Source organism: Mobula birostris, chromosome 21 (genome assembly GCF_030028105.1).
Source record: "Mobula birostris isolate sMobBir1 chromosome 21, sMobBir1.hap1, whole genome shotgun sequence".
In the NCBI taxonomy this organism is placed as follows: domain Eukaryota; kingdom Metazoa; phylum Chordata; class Chondrichthyes; order Myliobatiformes; family Myliobatidae; genus Mobula; species Mobula birostris.
The window spans coordinates 21,218,873-21,235,516 of NC_092390.1; the positions used below are offsets into that span (position 1 = coordinate 21,218,873).

A 16,644-nucleotide genomic window follows, 5' to 3' on the forward strand; every position below is an offset into this window, starting at 1 on the left:
CTCTACAATGTGTAGGCCTGCTTTCTTAGCAGGTACTGGTTCACAAAATTTCCAAGTTCCGGATCCAGCAAAGCTGAGTACCAGCATGTGAGATCTTGTGATCTTTTCTGGTTAAATCAAAAACCTCTACAAAAGGGGCTGGCTTATACAAAGGTAACATAAAAAAGTCACTTTTTTTAACCTTGAAAATGGGAGGTCAGCTTATAGATAGATAGATATACTTTATTAATCCCGAGGGAAATTGGGTTTCGTTACAGCCGCACCAACCAAGAATAGAGCGTAAATATAGCAATACAAAAACCACAAACAATCAAACAACAAAATGCAAACTATGCCAGATGGAAAATAAGTCCAGGACCAGTCTATTGGCTCAGGGTGTCTGACCCTCCACGGGAGGAGCTGCACATTCGATGGCTACAGGCAGGAACGACCTCCTGTGCCGCCAAGTGTTGTATCACGGTGGAATGTGGCCAAAGTCCAACAGTAAAAAGTTCAATATCCAGTCTGCAAACACGTTCCTTGATCGTAATATGCCCCGGATTGCACCATATGTTGTTAACCAGATCAGTAAGCACCCAACTCCTTTACGCTTACCGCTCTCAGTGCACTTTCGGTCAGCCGGGACAGTATTACCCACCGAACTCCTCTTCTCCATAAGTCTCTGTTGTCTCAACCTGGTCCTCTTTCCTCGACTATATACTCCGGAATATATGGTATTTAATGGCATTTCAGGTTTTTTTGGGAGAGGACTATGAACTAGTTATCACAGGCCAGGCATTCAATGGTGTGACCACTTCCTGACATTCCAAAGCCTTTCCACAAAGCACAAGTCAGGACAAGATGGAATGTCTTCAATTGCATCCTCCTTTCCTATTGTCAAGAAGTTGTGAGTTACTTGTTCTGCAATTACAACTGACAATGTGGTCTCCTTTACACTGGCAAAATAAAAAGCAGTTCGGGTATTTGCATGCAGAATACCTACACTCATCAGCAAGTGTGACTCCAAGCTTCTGGTCGCCTGTTAGTTTGCACCCCTTCTCTTTCAGGCTTCCAGCATTGTTCCAATGAAGCACACCCATCACCTCCCAATTATCTGACAACTGCAGCTCATCAATGTCCAGCAATTGCATTTCACATCCCTAGCATTCTTTTATCCCATTGTGGCTTTTCAAATAATTATTCAGCTTCTCCCATTTACACCTCATCCAGACAGATCTGTCTTCACAGATGCTAATCCTTTACAGCACCTTGTTCAATTTCAAGTATCCTGCATCTAAAGTAGCTTAATTTTGTATTAGGGCAATAAGATGAAGGCTCATTTTCAGTAGCAAAACTTTTTTTACATAACTTTTAAAATACTGCCCACTTTCAATAACTTTCCATATCTAATCATTTATTTTCCCTCACTTTATTGGTTTCTTATTCCAATATCAATGGCTGACCTTTGACTTTTCAGCATGCATTCCACTAATTCTGAAGTTAAACTAAACTAAAACTGGAACATCTTGAATTGCTGGAAGCGTGGCAATCTCTATTCCTCCTCCATCATCTCCCCCCAGGTCTACACACACCCCCTTGGAGGTTCACACCTCGTCCAATATAAATGCTGAGGTGTTGAACTCCTGCTCCCCCATGACTTTCTTCAGAACCTCGAGATTCACCAGACTCTCAACTGTGCCCTGGTTATCCTCGTCAGCCATAGTGAACGAGTCTCTGGTTATCCTGTCCTCCGAGTGTTCCAGTGCCAGCCTCTTTCTGATGACAGCAATCGGGATTTGCACCTCCAGTTTAGGCAGGCACAGCCCTCCACCTCTATTTCTGGCATATAATACCCCGTCGATGGTATCCTGGGATCGATGGAGAACCTTGTTTGCCGTCGCCCTGATCAGCTGGCCCAAGTCCTTCAGGGAGTTCTGTGACATTTCGTTGAGAGTCAGACAGTAGTAGATCCTTGGGATCATGAACGTCCTCATGAGCTCCATCTTTTGTAACGGCTTTAGCTTTGCTGCCTTCAAGCTCTTAAACCATTTCGCCAGCTGCAGAGGGTTGTAAATCTAGTCAACTCCATCTTGGGTACAAAGTATAGCCTACAAAGTACCCAGAACAACTTCAGGGCAGTGGTGTCTCAGAAAGGCAGCATCCATTATTAAGGACCTCCAGCACCCAGGGCATGCCCTTTTCTCACCGTTACCATCAGGTATGAGGTACAGAAGCCTGAAGGCACACACTCAGCGATTCAGCAACAGCTTCTTCCCCTCTGCCATCCGATTCCTAAATGGACACTGAATCTTTGAACTCTACCTCACATTTTTAAAAAAAAGTATTTTCTGTTTTTGCATGTTTTTTAAAATCTATTCAATATATGTATACTGTAATTGATTTACTTGTTCATTATTATTTTTACTTTATTATTTTTTTCTCTGCTAGATTATGTATTGCATTGAAAATTTCACGTCACATGCTGGTGATAATAAACCTGATTCTGATTCTCAGGCTAACTTTCCTGTTAAAATTGCTTTACAATACATTAGAACTCGAAGGTGTAATTTTATACCCAATGCAAAATACTCTTAAAACATACTGCCCCTGCCATAGCCTCAAATTCTAATCAAGTTGCAACATGACTTCCAATGGACCCCAGCATTCAATCCAACAAGTATACCTTCAAGACTTAAAGTGACACCCATCTTTGCATCCCTGACCTGCAATGTTCAGGAACATTCACTGATTTAAAAAAATAAGCCCAGTGATTTAAAGGGTTCACCGCCTCCAGCAGTTTGGAGTTCCACCTCCAAGAAGTAAAGGGGCAGAGTATACACAAATGGCTACACCCATGAATATGATAGAATTTCTCAGCACACTGCTGGAAAGACTAAAGCTTCGACAATCCCACCTGCTGTAATGCTACAGCTGCTGCTGCTGCCTGCTGTTGAAGGGCTGCTGTCTGGGTGAGCTGATAGCCTGTTGCTGTTTGGGTGGTGAGACCTGCTGCCGCCAAGGCCGTCTGTTGCGTGTACATTGCTGGAGAAGCCCCCAGCAGAGAGGGTTGAACACCAAGTGCACCTGATGGAAACAGCAGATTTTACATTATGGTATAAAGGAGCACAAAGTTATGGAGATTGGAGCATCTCTTTTAAACAAAATCAGTAGATTCGAATCTGCTGTACAGTGATTAGTAACAATATACTGTTGATAATTTTTTGCCTTGCAGTATCACACACCACCATTTACAATCAATAGTTGGAACAATAGGCCATTCAGCCACACAAACTTATTCTGCCGCTCAACAGAATGGGACAAGTTCTTTATGCTACTTTCTCTTGATCCTCAAGGACTCAGTTGCCACAGGTTTATACATTTTATTTATATACTTAGTATTTAAAGATACATAACTGACTAAGTCCTTCCAGCCCAACAGGCCACACCATTCAGCAACCCATCTATTTAACCCTAGCGTAATCATGGACAATTTACATCAACCTAGCAACTGGTACATCTTTGGAATGTGGGAAGAAACCGGAGCCTCTGGAGGAAACCCACGCGCTCACAGGAAAGACGGACAAATTTCTTACGATGGTGTTGGAATTGAACTCTGACACCCGGAGCTGTAATAGCATCGCATCAACCGCAATGCTACTGTGGCGCCCCATGAGAAGGTCCCAAAGAGATTCAAGCCTCACAGAAGAAATTTCTCACCATAATCTTAGACGGGCACGCAACAAGGCCCTCAACATCTGGGCTCTTGAATGAAAGTAAACGTTATCTCTCAGCGGTCCATGTCACCCTGAGAATGTTATGCTTTAACAGGATTGCACCATATTCTTTAAACTTCTACGTTCTAGCCTACTTAACATTTCCCCAAATTATACAGCAGAGGCCAACTTTTTGAACAACGTCTCACTATAAATTGAATCCTTTTCTCTATTTGTTCTCTCACCAGCTTTTGTGCTACTGCAGATATGGCTGCATATATTCACTCTCTTCCTCCAAGACATTAACTGTAAAAACTCATAACCCCAGCACTGACTTCAGTGTTACCTCAGTGACAAGCTGTCAACCTGAAAATGACCTTTCTTGCTGCTTCCTACCAATCAGCCGTCCTCCATCCATGCAAGCTTTTATGCTCTCTAACATCAGTGGCTTTTATGTGTCAACACGATCCCCTCAATAACTGATCTGAAGATGATTCTAACAATAGATGTTTGGCTAATTGGCCCAGCTCAAAGTAAAAGCAAGTAAAATAGGGATCAGGGAAATGAGAGCAGGAAAGTGGGTAAGAGGGAACAAGTTTGTTTTCCATCCCCTGTAACCTTCACACGACTCTTACGTTAGAAATTAACAACCATAGCTGATTAAAATACATAACCCAGGCTGACATTTTAATTGTGTATTAAGTTGGTTTGAAACACCACATAAAATATTTGCACCAGTGGCTCCAACTTCACCCTCAAGGGATTCTATTGCACAATTTAAAAAGCAAGGGAATTCAACCCTTTGTCCTTGTTAACTACCAAGTAAATTAAATGGAAACCCTGTTATCTCAGTTTCACTTTTACAGATTCTGAAAGTGACCTGCTGTACTGTTGACAAAGCTGAGTACTTTTGGAGACTGAACACACAGAGATATGGATGTAGAAATATAGCTCCAATAAATAACATTACTAGCCACACTGACCTGGCTGTGTAACAGCAGCGGAGAACTGGGTGGTCCAGGGGGGATTCTTCTGTCCTCCAAACTGAGCCATACTCAGGAATCAAGCAAATCACCTTTAATCCAATATTGTACAGCTATCCTGGAGTTTAAAATGACAACCACGATTAGACTTGTGAAATTCAATATGCAAAAAGTAATGACATTTATTTCGAGACACTAGTCTGCTGAAATTTTTGATGTTTGTGTTATCTCATGTGACAGGGCCAATATCAGCAATTCTCTCAGGGTTAAGGCTAAGCAACCATGCATTGTCCCATGGCCCAGGCATGCACTCTCCCCAAGGTACAAAGGATGTCAACAGCTGCAGGGAGAAAGGCAGTCACTTTGCTCACCAGAGGTGAAAACCCAAGCCTCCTACTTCTTCCAGATGCAAAAGTGTAAGCTGTCATCACCCCCAGGAACAAACACCCTCTCTCTGCATATCCCCAACTGAAATGTGCTGCACCACACCGATACCCAAGGTAATTGGCGCCACGACATCCAGCCTGTACACTCACAGTGTAACAACTTCCAATGAAAATTCTCTTACTGCAATGATCACAAAAGGTAAAAATATTCAACCTGCCAGGCTGATCGTTCCTGCACCCAAAATAAATACACACATTGCTGGTGCCGTGGGTAAAAAGGACTCCAACAGACCAGAACTAGTGCAAAAACCCTCTGCCATGTCAGTTAAAAAAAAAATGTGCTGTACCAGTGCCAGAGGTAAAAGAAACCAACAGGCAAGAGCCTGAGATAGAACATAGAAATGTACAGCACAGGAACAGGCCGTCTGGCCGACAATATTGTGCCAACCAGCTAAAATGCAAATCAAAAACACCAACACTAATCCCTCCATCTTCCTTACATTCACGTGTTTATCCAAACATCTCTTAAAAGCTTCTAACGTATTTGTCTCTATTACCATACCAGGCAGCACATTCCAGGCATCCACGAACCGCTGAGTAAAAAACTTAACCCTTACAACCCCCATGAAACTACTCCCTCTCGCCTTCAATGCATGTCCTCTGGTATTATAGACATTTCAACCCTGGGGAACAGATACACAATAAAAACAACCACAATACAGCATAAAAACATTGACAGATTACCCTCACCTCAATAGCGCCGGGGTTACCCAAAGTGCACGGCCCCAGGGCCTGGGGTTACCCGCAGTACACAACCCCAGAGCCCTGCTGACGTCCCCAGTCCCCGGGGTCACACTTCCAAAGTAACTGTACCATGGGTTATACCTTCATGCACCCAGTGGCCAGGGTCAAGGCGGCAGTGGCCGAGACCAGACACAGTGCATTACCTCACCGGGTGAAGGATCTTAAGGACCCGCGTACTGGGCCCACAGTAAACCGTCTCACTGGGCCGACTCATCTAAGTTGCCCGCCTTGTGCTCCCGTTACAATTGGCTCCCTGCTCTTTCCTGTTGGCCGCCATTCGAGGCGAAGCTGCACCACACCATGCCTTGAACGCGCTTATTGTCGCTCTGTCTCCAACCGTGTGCACAGCCTCAGGCAGACGGCACGACAATACTCACCGAGGCCTCCATCAACCGGGAGCAGCCGCAATACTGAGTACCGCGAGCCGACGTCAGCGCGTTCACTGACGTCGAACGTACACGTGACGTCAAACGCAGGGGATACGCCAGCTTGTTTAGGATGACGGGAGAGCAATGGCGCAAAGTCAACAGGGCGAGACTGGCCGTACGCGGGCGTCGCTGCATCAATGAAGCGTAAACAGCCCCTTGCGATGGTGTCACGACGTCTGACAGGGTAGAAGCCAAGCGACTTCCCTGCCCAGTGTAACTGTTTAACAACTAAACAGGCTAAAAATGCTGGAGGAACGCAGCAGGTCCCGCAACGACTATGAGAGGAATAAACAGTGGGTGTTTCGGGCAGGGTGAATGTTTTGATGAAAGGAACCGCCAATCGGTTATTTCCCTACAAAGTTGCTACCTGAGCTGCTGAGACAGCATATTGCCTCATTCCTATGAACACCTCAAGCATTTTGTCGCTTGATCAAGATTCCCAGTGAATACAGATTCAACAGGTCCCTACGCTGCTCTGCCACGCCTGCCCTAAACCTGTGCCATGCCCAGACAACAGGTACAAATATCACCCAGAAGATCATAAGACATAGGAGCAGATCTAGGCCATTCGGCTCATTGAGTCTGCTCCACCATTCCATCATGGTTGATTTATTATCCCTCTCAACCCCATTCTCCTGCCTTCTCCCTGTAATCTTTGATGCCCTGATTAATCAAGAACTTATCAAACTCTGCTTTAAGCACATCCAATAACTTGGCAGACACAGCTGCCTGTGGCAGTAAGTTCCACAGATTCACCACTCGCTGGCTGAAGAATGTTTTCCTCATCTCTGTTTTAAATGAGCATGCCTTAATTCTGATGTTGTGCACGCTGCTCCAAGACTATCCTACTATAGGAAACAGTCACTATATCTAGGCATTTCAAAATTGGATAGGTTTCACTAATATTCTCCCCCTCCCCCTCCCCACTCCCACATTCTCCTAAACTCCAGCAAGTACAGGCCCAGAACCATCAAACGTTCCTCATATATTAACTCTTTCATTTCTGGGATCATTCTTGTGAACCTCCTCTGGATCCTCTCCAATGCCAGAGGATCTTTCCGTAGATAAGAGGCCCAAAACAGCTCACAATATTCCAAATGTGGTCTGACTAATGCCTTATAAAGCCTCAGGACCTTGCTTTTGTATTCTGGTCCTCTCAGAATGAATGCTACCATTGCATTTGCCTTCCTCACCACTGACTCTGCCTGCAAATTAACCTTTAGGGAATCCTGCACGAGGACTCCCAGGTCGCTTTGTGCCTCTGATTTTTGAATTTTTTTCCCCATTTAGTCCACACCTTTATTCCTTCTGCCAAAGTGCAAGGCTATGCACTTCTGGAGACTGTATTCCACTGTAATACCGAGACATCCAATTTTAGCTTCTCCTTCTCAAGCTGCTGAGAGAATTCTATCAAAGTATGATCACTGTCTCCTAAGGAGACAGTGATCCTTTACCTTAAGCTCTCTAATCAAATCTGGGTGATTGCAAGGCACCCAATCCAGAACTGCTGTTCCCTGGGAAGGTTCAAACAGAAGCTGCTCTAAAAAGCCACCTCAGAGGCATTCTACAAATGCCCTCTTTTGGGATCTATCATCAAGTTGATTTTCCAAATCTATCTGCATATTGAAATCCCCAATGATTATCACAACGTTGCCCTTTTTTACGTGCCTTTTCTATCTCCAGTTGTAATTTGTAGCCCACTTTCTGGATGCTTTTCAGAGATCTGTATATAACCCACATCTGGGTCTTTCTGTCTTTGCAGTTTCTTAACTCTACCCACAAGGATTCTACATCTTCTGATCCTATGTCACCTCGTTCTAAGGGTTTCATTTCACTTTTTAACAATAGAGCCACCCCAACCCCTCTGCCTACTTGCCCGTCCTTTTGATACAAAATGTTAAGCTCCCAACTATGACTTTCTTTCAACCACAACTCAGAGATGCCACAACATCATACCTGCCAATCTCTAAATGCATGATAAGATCACCTACCTTAGTACATGAACTGTGTGCATCCAAATATAACATTTTCAGTCCTGTATTCATCATCCTTTTTGGTTTTGGCCTCCTGTTACACTTTGACTCATCCTATTGGGGGCAATTTTGCCCTATCATCAGCCTGTCCTTCCTTACAGTCTCGCTACACACTGCATCTCATTGTATACAAATTGCCCCATCCTCAGCCATATCACTCCAGTTCCCATCCCCTTGCCAAATTACTTTAATCCCTCCCCCACAGCTCTACCAAACCTGCCTGCAGGGATATTGGTCCCCAGCAGGTTCAGGTGTAACTCATCCTTTTTGTACAAGTCATACCTTCCTTGGAAAAGATCCCAATGATCCAGAAATCTGAAACCCTGCCTCCTGCACCAATTGTTCAGCCACCCATTCATCTGCCAAATCATCCTATTCTTACCCTTACTGAGGTGTGGCATAGACAGCAATCCAGAGAGAACAACCTCAGAGGTCCTGCTTTTTAGCTTTCTATCTAACTCCCTATATCCTCTCTTCAGGACCTCCTCATTTTTCTACATCCTCCCTTTTCCTACCTATGTTGTTAGTACCAATGTGTGCCATGACTCCTGACTGTTCACCCTCCCCCTTTTAAACATTATTGACCTGATCCATGACATCTCTGAACTTGGCACCTGGAAATCAACCTGAAGAACAAGTTCACAAATCATTCCTATACAAACATTGAGGTATAGGGGTAAAGGTGACTTTAATGTACAAACCAGGCCCAATACTAAATGTACAGTAATCAAGTCATAGATAACCATGACAACGAAACCGTCCATCCAGCCCATCAGTCCATGCCAAATCATTAAAACTGCCTAGTCCCATCAACCTGCACCCAGACTATAGTTCTCTATACCCCTCCCATCTTTGTACCTATCCAAACTTCTCTTAAAAGTCGAAATTGAAATTGCATCTACCACATGTGCAGGCAGCTCATTCAACACTCTGAGTGAAGAAGTTTCCCTTCATGTTCTCTTTAAACATTTCACCTTTCACCCTTAACCCATGACCTCCAGTTGTAGTTTCATCCAACCTCAGTGGAAAAAGCCTGCTTGCGTTTCCCCTATCTATACCCTTCATAATTCTGTATACCTCTAACAAATCTTCCCTTAATCTTCTACGATTCAAGGAATAAAATCCTAATCTATTCAATCTTTCCTTATAACTCAGGTCCTCCAGTCCTGGCAACATCTTTGTAAATTGACATCTTTCCTGTAGGTAGGTGACCAAAACTGCACACAATATTCCAGATTAGGTCTCACTAACATCTAATACAACTTCAACATAATATCCCAACTCCTGTACTCAATACTTTGATCTATGAAAGCCAATGTGTGAAAAGCTTTCTTTATGATCTTATCTATCTGCTGCCACTTTCAATGAATTACAGATCTGTATTCTTAGACTCCTTTGTTCTACCGCACTCCTCAATGCCCGACCACTCATTATGTAAGACCTACCCAGGTTGATTCTCCCAAAGTGCAACACCTCACACTTGTCTGCATTAAATTCCATCTGCCATTTTGCGGCCCATTTTTTCAGCTGGTCCAGGTCCCACTGCAAGCCTTGATAGTCTTCCTCACTGTCTGCTACACCCCCAGTCTTGATGTCATCCGCAAATATGCTGATCCAGATAACCACATTATCATCCAGGTTGTTGATATAGATGACAAACAGCAATGGACCCGGCATCAATTACTAGCACTCCACTAGTAACAGGCCTCCAGTCAGAGAGGTAGCCATCTACTACCACTCTCTAGCTTCTCCCACAAAGCCAATGTCTATTCCACTTTACTATCTCATTTATTCTGTAACGATTGAACCTTCTTGACCAACATCCCATGCGGGACCTTGTCAAATACCTTGCTGAAGTCCAGGTAGACAATATCCACTGCCTTGCCTTTATCAACTTTCCTGGTAACTTCCTCAAAAAACTCTGTAAGATTGGTTATACACGACCTACCACACACAAAGCTATGCTGACTATCCCCAATCAGTCCCTGATTATCTAAATACTCATACATTGTCACAACCAGGGGTCGCTTTTAAAAGAGGTTTTTTTTTGTCAGTTAGTATATGGGCTGTATTTTCTCTTTTCCTTGTTGTCACCTCATGCGTATGCTTTGTCCTTGGACTGTTTACCTTTCATGTCAAATTGCTTGTCTTTGCACTAGATCTGGTTTTTCACTATGTTTTGCAGGTGGATCATGGAGATTGTTAAACTTTGTTTTAATCACTTGTATTCAGTTTGGGATAATTTAATGAGCACGATAATGTCAATGTCCAGAATTCCTACGTGCTCCAGGGTGTACTTCAGAGGGGGCTTGCCAACCCCTCTTGGTTGGGTCATTGTGGTTCCTTGTTGGGGGAAACTCAAACCGAGTTCTTCTGTGTATCAAGTGTGAGTTCAGTTCATCAATATTCTGTGGTTAGTCTGAGCTCTTGTTAGTTTGATTTTAATTGCCAAAGTCTCTTGTAATCCTGCACTTGAGTTCACAAGTAATCCTCACATATATCCGGTCATTTAGAATAGCTTCCAATAGCTTTCCCACTACTGATGTCAGGTTCACCAGCCTGGAATTTCCTGGTTTATTCTTAGAGCCTTTCTTAAACAGCAGAACAACATGAGCTATCCTCTAATCCTCTGGTACCTCACCTGTCGCTAAATATGATATAAATATCTCTGCTGGTGCCCCTGCAATTTCTGCATTTGCCTTCCTCAGAGTCCAAGGGAGCACCTTGTCAAGCCCTGGGGATTTGTCCACCCTAATTTGCCTCAAGATAGCAAACACTGTAATTTGTATAAGGTCCATGACCTCACTGCTGCTTTGCCTCACTTCTATAGACTCTGTATTCATCTCCTGAGTAAATACAGTTGCAAAAGATCCATTTACAATCTCCCAATCTCTTTTAGTTTCACAATAGACTACCATTCTATTCTTCCATAGGACCAATTTTATCCCTTGCAATTCTTTTGCTCTTAACATATCTATAGAAGCCTGTAGAAGTCTCCATCACCTTGTCTGCTCGAGCAACCTCATGCCTTCTTTCAGCCCTCCTGATTTCCATCTTAAGTGTTCTTTTGCAATTCTTATATTCCTCAAATACTTCATTTGTTCCTACTTGCCTATGCCTGCTGTGCACCTTTTTTAAAACCAGGCACTCAATATCTCTCAAAAACCAAGGTTCTCCGAATGTGTTATCCTAGCTTTTATATTGACAGGCACATACAAGCTTTGTACTCCCAAACTTTAACTTTTGAAGGCCTCCCACATACCAAGTCCTAATCCACAGTTGCCATATTCTTTCTGATGCCATCAAAATTAGCCTTTCTCCAATTTAGAACCTCAACCCAAAGACCAGACTTTTTCCACAATTACCTTGAAACTAGTGGTAAATGATCAGTAGATGCAAAGTGTTCCTCAACATAAACTTCTATCACCTGTCCTGTCTCATTCCCTAGTAGGAGATTAAGTATTGCACACTCTGTCATTGGGACTTCAGTGTACTGATTAAGGAAACTTCTGAACACATTTGACAAACTCTAACCCATCTAGTCCTTTTACAGTATGGGAGTTCTAGTCAATATGTGGAAAGTTTAAACCACCTACTATCACAACCTTATGCTTCTTACAACAGTCTGTAATTTCTGGACTAATTTGTTCCTCTAAATCCTGAGGACTATTGGGTGGTCTATAATATTACCCCATTAATGTCATCATACCTTTCTTATTCCTCAGTTCCACCCATAAAGCCCTACTAGATGAATTCTCCTGACTGTGCATTGCCATGACATTTTTTCCTGACTAGTAATGCTATCGCTCCTCTTTTAGTCCCTCCCTCTCTATCACGTCCAAAACAACAAAACCCTGGAACATTGAGCTGCCAGTTCTGCCCCTCCCGCAAACAAACCTCACTAATGGCTTTAATTGCTGATCCATGCCCTGAGCTCATCTGCCTTTCCTACAATACTTGTTGCATTAGAATATATGTAACTCAGAATATTAATCCCACCATGCCCAACCTTTTGATTCCTTAAGTCTTAAAAAGATCTGTCTCCATAAGCAGTCCACCATCTGTTCCCACACTCTGGTTACAGTCCCCCTGAAAATCTAGTTTAACTGCCTGTGCAGTCCAAACCTTCCTGCTAGGATATTAGTCCCCCTCCAGTTTATGTGCAAACAGTCTCTTCTATACAGGCCCAACCTTCCCTGGAAGAGAGCCCAGTGATCCAAAAATCTGAAGCCCTTTTTCATATGCCAACTCCTTAGCCATGTATTAAACTGTATGATCTTCCTATTTCTGGCCTCATTGGCACATGGCACAGGTAGCGATCCTGAGATCAAAACCCTGGATGTCCTGTGCATTAACCTAGCACCTAACTCCATGAACTCACATTGCAGAACCGATGTCATTGGTACCTATATGGAGCATGACCTCCAGCTGTTCAACACGACACTTAAAAATGCTGAGGACTCAATTCGAGATGTCCTGCACCCTGGGGCCCAAGAGGCAACGTACTATCTGGAAATCTCGATCTTGTCCACAGAACCTCCTTTCTTTTCTCCTAACTAATGAATCCCCATCATCACAGCTCACCTCATCTCCCCCCTTCCCTTCTGAGTTGCAGAGCCAGACTCAGTGCCAGAAACTTGATCACTGAGACTTTCCTCTGCTAGGTCGTTCCCCTCCAACAGCATCCAAAATGATATACCTGTTGTTGAGTGAGGTGGCCACAGGGGTACCCTGCAATGGCTGTTTAATCCATTTCACCCACCTGACTGTCACCCAGTTTCTTGTCTCCTGCATCTTGTAAGTAACTACCTCTCTATATGTCCTGTCACCCCCTCATGCTTCCAAATGATCCGAAGTTCATCCAGTTTCTGCAACAACTCCTTAACATGGAGTGTTAGAAGCTGCAGCTAAATGCACTTCTCGCAGGTGAAGTCATCAGGGACACAGGACGTTTCTCTGCCTTCCTACATCCCACAAGAGGAGCATTCAACTATCCTGCCTGGCATCCCTACTGGTCTAACTGTGCAATTATACAGAAGGAAACAATAAATAAATTGGAAAAAATCTAGCTACAGCTTTTCGCCTTCTCTCACTCAAGCCTCTCCTTGCTGAAGCCTCAAAGAGCTAAAACCTCAAATCCACACTCCAACAAAGGTGTTGAAATCATTCCTTATAAGACATAAAACATGGGAGCAGAATTAGGCCGTTCAGCCCATTGAATCTGCTCCACCATTCAATATTAGCTGATTTATCACCTCTCTCAACCCCATTCTCCTGTCTTCTCCCTGTGACGTTTGACACCTTTACTAGTTTGTGGCAATGAATTCCATAGATTGACCTTCCTCTGGCTCAAGAAATTCCTCCTCATCTCTGTTTTAAAGGGAAGTCCTTGTATTCTGAGGCTGTGCCCCCGGTCCAAGACTTCCCTCACTATTGGAAACATCCTCTCCACATCCACTTTATCAAGGCCTTTCAATATTTGATCGGTTTTAATGAGATCCCCGCTCATTCTTCTACTCAAACCCATACTGACTGTGTAATGTAATGACCCGAAAGGTGTTCATATTGCTTTCTCTAAAATCACCCCCATATCAACCGATGGAATTTCATTACTACCATACTGTATAATAACCACTGCTGAATGGTAATATATGGCGCCCATACTACCCAGATTTCATGAATCATACTAAGTGCAATAGTCATTCCCTTCCTGGGTTTTACCACTCTAATATTTCAGATTCATATTTTCTTTTGAATTGAGAGACCATTCATTCCAGTGTGTCAAAGCAGGCTCCCAAAGCTACCCATTTGCTGCAACTTATTATCTCAGAATGCATTCTCCCACAAGCCCACCTACATTTGGGGAAGTTCACAGTAGCCAATTAACCTAACAACTAGGATGACTTGGGAATCTGCAAGTAAACCAGAGCACCTGGAGGAAACGGAGAGCATGCAGACTTCACGCCTACAGAGTCAAGGTCAGAATGGTAGAAATTTGAGACAGTTGTACTACCAGTGTTATAATGACTCACTGAATAACTACGTGACATAATTAGGACACGAGAGACTACAGATGCAGGAAATAAGGATCAATACACATAAGATGCTGAAGGAACTCAGCAGGTCAGGCAGCGTCTATAGAGGAAAATAATAGCTAACACGTTAGGCCAAGGGCAAGTGTCAACTGTTCATTTTCCTCCATAGATCATGCCTGACCTGCTGAGTTCTTCCAATATTTTCTGTGTGTTTGTTTTTTATTTATTTTTATTTAAAGATACAGTGGGGTAACAGTCCCTTCTGGCCCAACGAGCCCATGCCGCCCAATTACAGCCACGTGACCAATTTACCTACTGATCCGTATGCATTTGGAACGTACGAGGAAACCCACAGGGTCACAGGGAGAATGTACAAACTTCTTACAGACAGAGGTGGGAATTGAACTCGTGCCACTGGTGCTGTAAAGCAATGGGCTAACCACTGTGTTACTGTAAACACAAAATAATCTGCAGATGCTGGGTTCAAAGCAACACTCACAACACACTGGAGGAACTCAGCAGGTCAGGCAGCATCAGTGGAAACGATGAGTTGACGTTTCAGGCCGGAACTCTTCGTCAGGACTGAAGAAAGGAGGGGGAAGGATTTGAAGAATGCTTGTAGGTTCAGTTGAAAAACCAGTAATTTGAAAGACAAAGGGGTGGGGGAGGGGAAGCAGGAAAACATTGGGTAGTAGAAGGAGGCGGAACCACGAGGGAGGTGATAGGCAGCTGGGGGAGGGGGCAGAGTGAAATAGGGATAGAGGAAGGGAGGGGGAGGGAATTACCGGAAGTTGGAGAATTCAATGTTCATACCAAGGGGCTGGAGACTACCTAGACGGTATATGAGGTGTTGCTCCTCCAACCTGAGTTTAACCTCATCATGGCAGTACAGGAGGCCATGTATGGACATATCTGAATGGGAATGGGAAGCAGAGTTGAAGTGGGTGGCTACCGGGAGATCCTGTCTGTTGTGGCGGACGGAATGGAGGTGCTCAACGAAGCGGTCCCCCAATCTGAGTTGGGTTTCATCGATGTAGAGGTGGCCGCACCGGGAGCACCGGATGCAATAGATGATCCCAACGGACTCACAAGTGAAGTGTTGCCTCACCTGGAAGGACTGTTTGGGGCCCGGAATGGTGGCAAGAGAGGAGGTGTAGGGACAGGTGTAGCACTTACGCTTACAGGGATAAGTGCCGGGTGGGAGATCCATGGGGATGGACGTGCGGATAAGGGAGTTGCGGAGGGACCGATCCCCGCGGAAAGCGGAGAGGGGTGGAGAGGGAAAGATGTGCTTAGTGGTGGGGTCCTGTTGAAGGTGGCGGAAGTTGTTCCTTCTTTCTTTAGTCCTGATGAAGGGTTCCGGCCCAAAACATCGACTCATCGTTTCCACTGATACTGCCCGACCTGCTGAGTTCCTCCAGCGTGTTGTGAGTGTCGCTGTGTTACTGTGTTGATATGTGACATAATCTATCCATGCTGTGTGCAATAATCACTCCATCCTAAATAACTCTGCAATAATCATGTCTGTGCTGTGTGTGTAATAATAATAGATTATTTCACAATCTGTTAGTCATCACCCTACTGTGTGTGATGAACCCACATTGTACCTGTCCATAAACACAAAATAATCTGCAGATGCTGGGGTCAACGCAACACTCACAACACGCTGGAGGAACTCAGCAGGTCGGGCAGCATCCGTGGAAAAGATCGGTCGATGTTTTGGGCCGGAACCCTTCGTCAGGACTGTAGGGGGAAGGGGCAGAGGCCCTATAAAGAAGGTGGGGGAGGGTGGGAAGGAGAAGGCTGGTAGGTTCCAGGAGAAAAACCAGTAAGGGGAAAGATAAAAAGCAACCTGTACCTATTCATAAAGGGTAGTATATACCTTTATAATTAAACTTCTATGGAAGTGTTTGTAGTAAGCCCTTTTGAAGTGTGTGTGTGATGATCCCTCATTCTAATTATATCAACAACCCCCTTTTTAATGACGGAACTCTACAAGTTGTAATAACTTGTACATCTAAATGAAGTGTAATTTTGCTCAGTGGCGTGACTCTTCTTCTGCTTTGACCCATTGATGCATCTGATTTTCTTGTTCTGGCTGTGAGAGATTTCTGTTTTCCACACTCATTTTTCTATCTTGTTTCTAAATGAGACATCAATCGTACCACAGTGTTAGAGATGTGTATTTAGTGTGATTAAACTAAGTAGTTCAGTACTGTCCAAACTCAATTCACACAACTGAATAAATTACAAAATTCTTGAATATGCATTTGGACTGGTTGA

General features: G+C 43.9%; 1 protein-coding gene across 2 annotated transcripts in view; it reads right to left on the reverse strand.

Annotated features, from left to right (window-relative positions):
• ccar1 (cell division cycle and apoptosis regulator 1) overlaps nt 1-6,313 on the reverse strand; it is a 60,539-nt gene extending 54,226 nt beyond the window's left edge. Inside the window, exons 1-3 of one of the 2 annotated variants that reach the window (XM_072239140.1) lie at nt 6,243-6,313; nt 4,676-4,793; nt 2,894-3,063 (exon numbers count right to left, since the gene is read on the reverse strand). In XM_072239140.1, the coding sequence (XP_072095241.1) occupies nt 2,894-3,063; nt 4,676-4,745 (240 nt within the window). In that variant the 5' untranslated portion in view covers nt 4,746-4,793; nt 6,243-6,313. Of the gene's footprint in view, nt 1-2,893; nt 3,064-4,675; nt 4,794-6,008; nt 6,212-6,242 lie in introns of those variants that run through there. The other variant, XM_072239141.1, reaches the window with a different exon arrangement.
• Between the last annotated feature and the right edge of the window lie 10,331 nt (nt 6,314-16,644).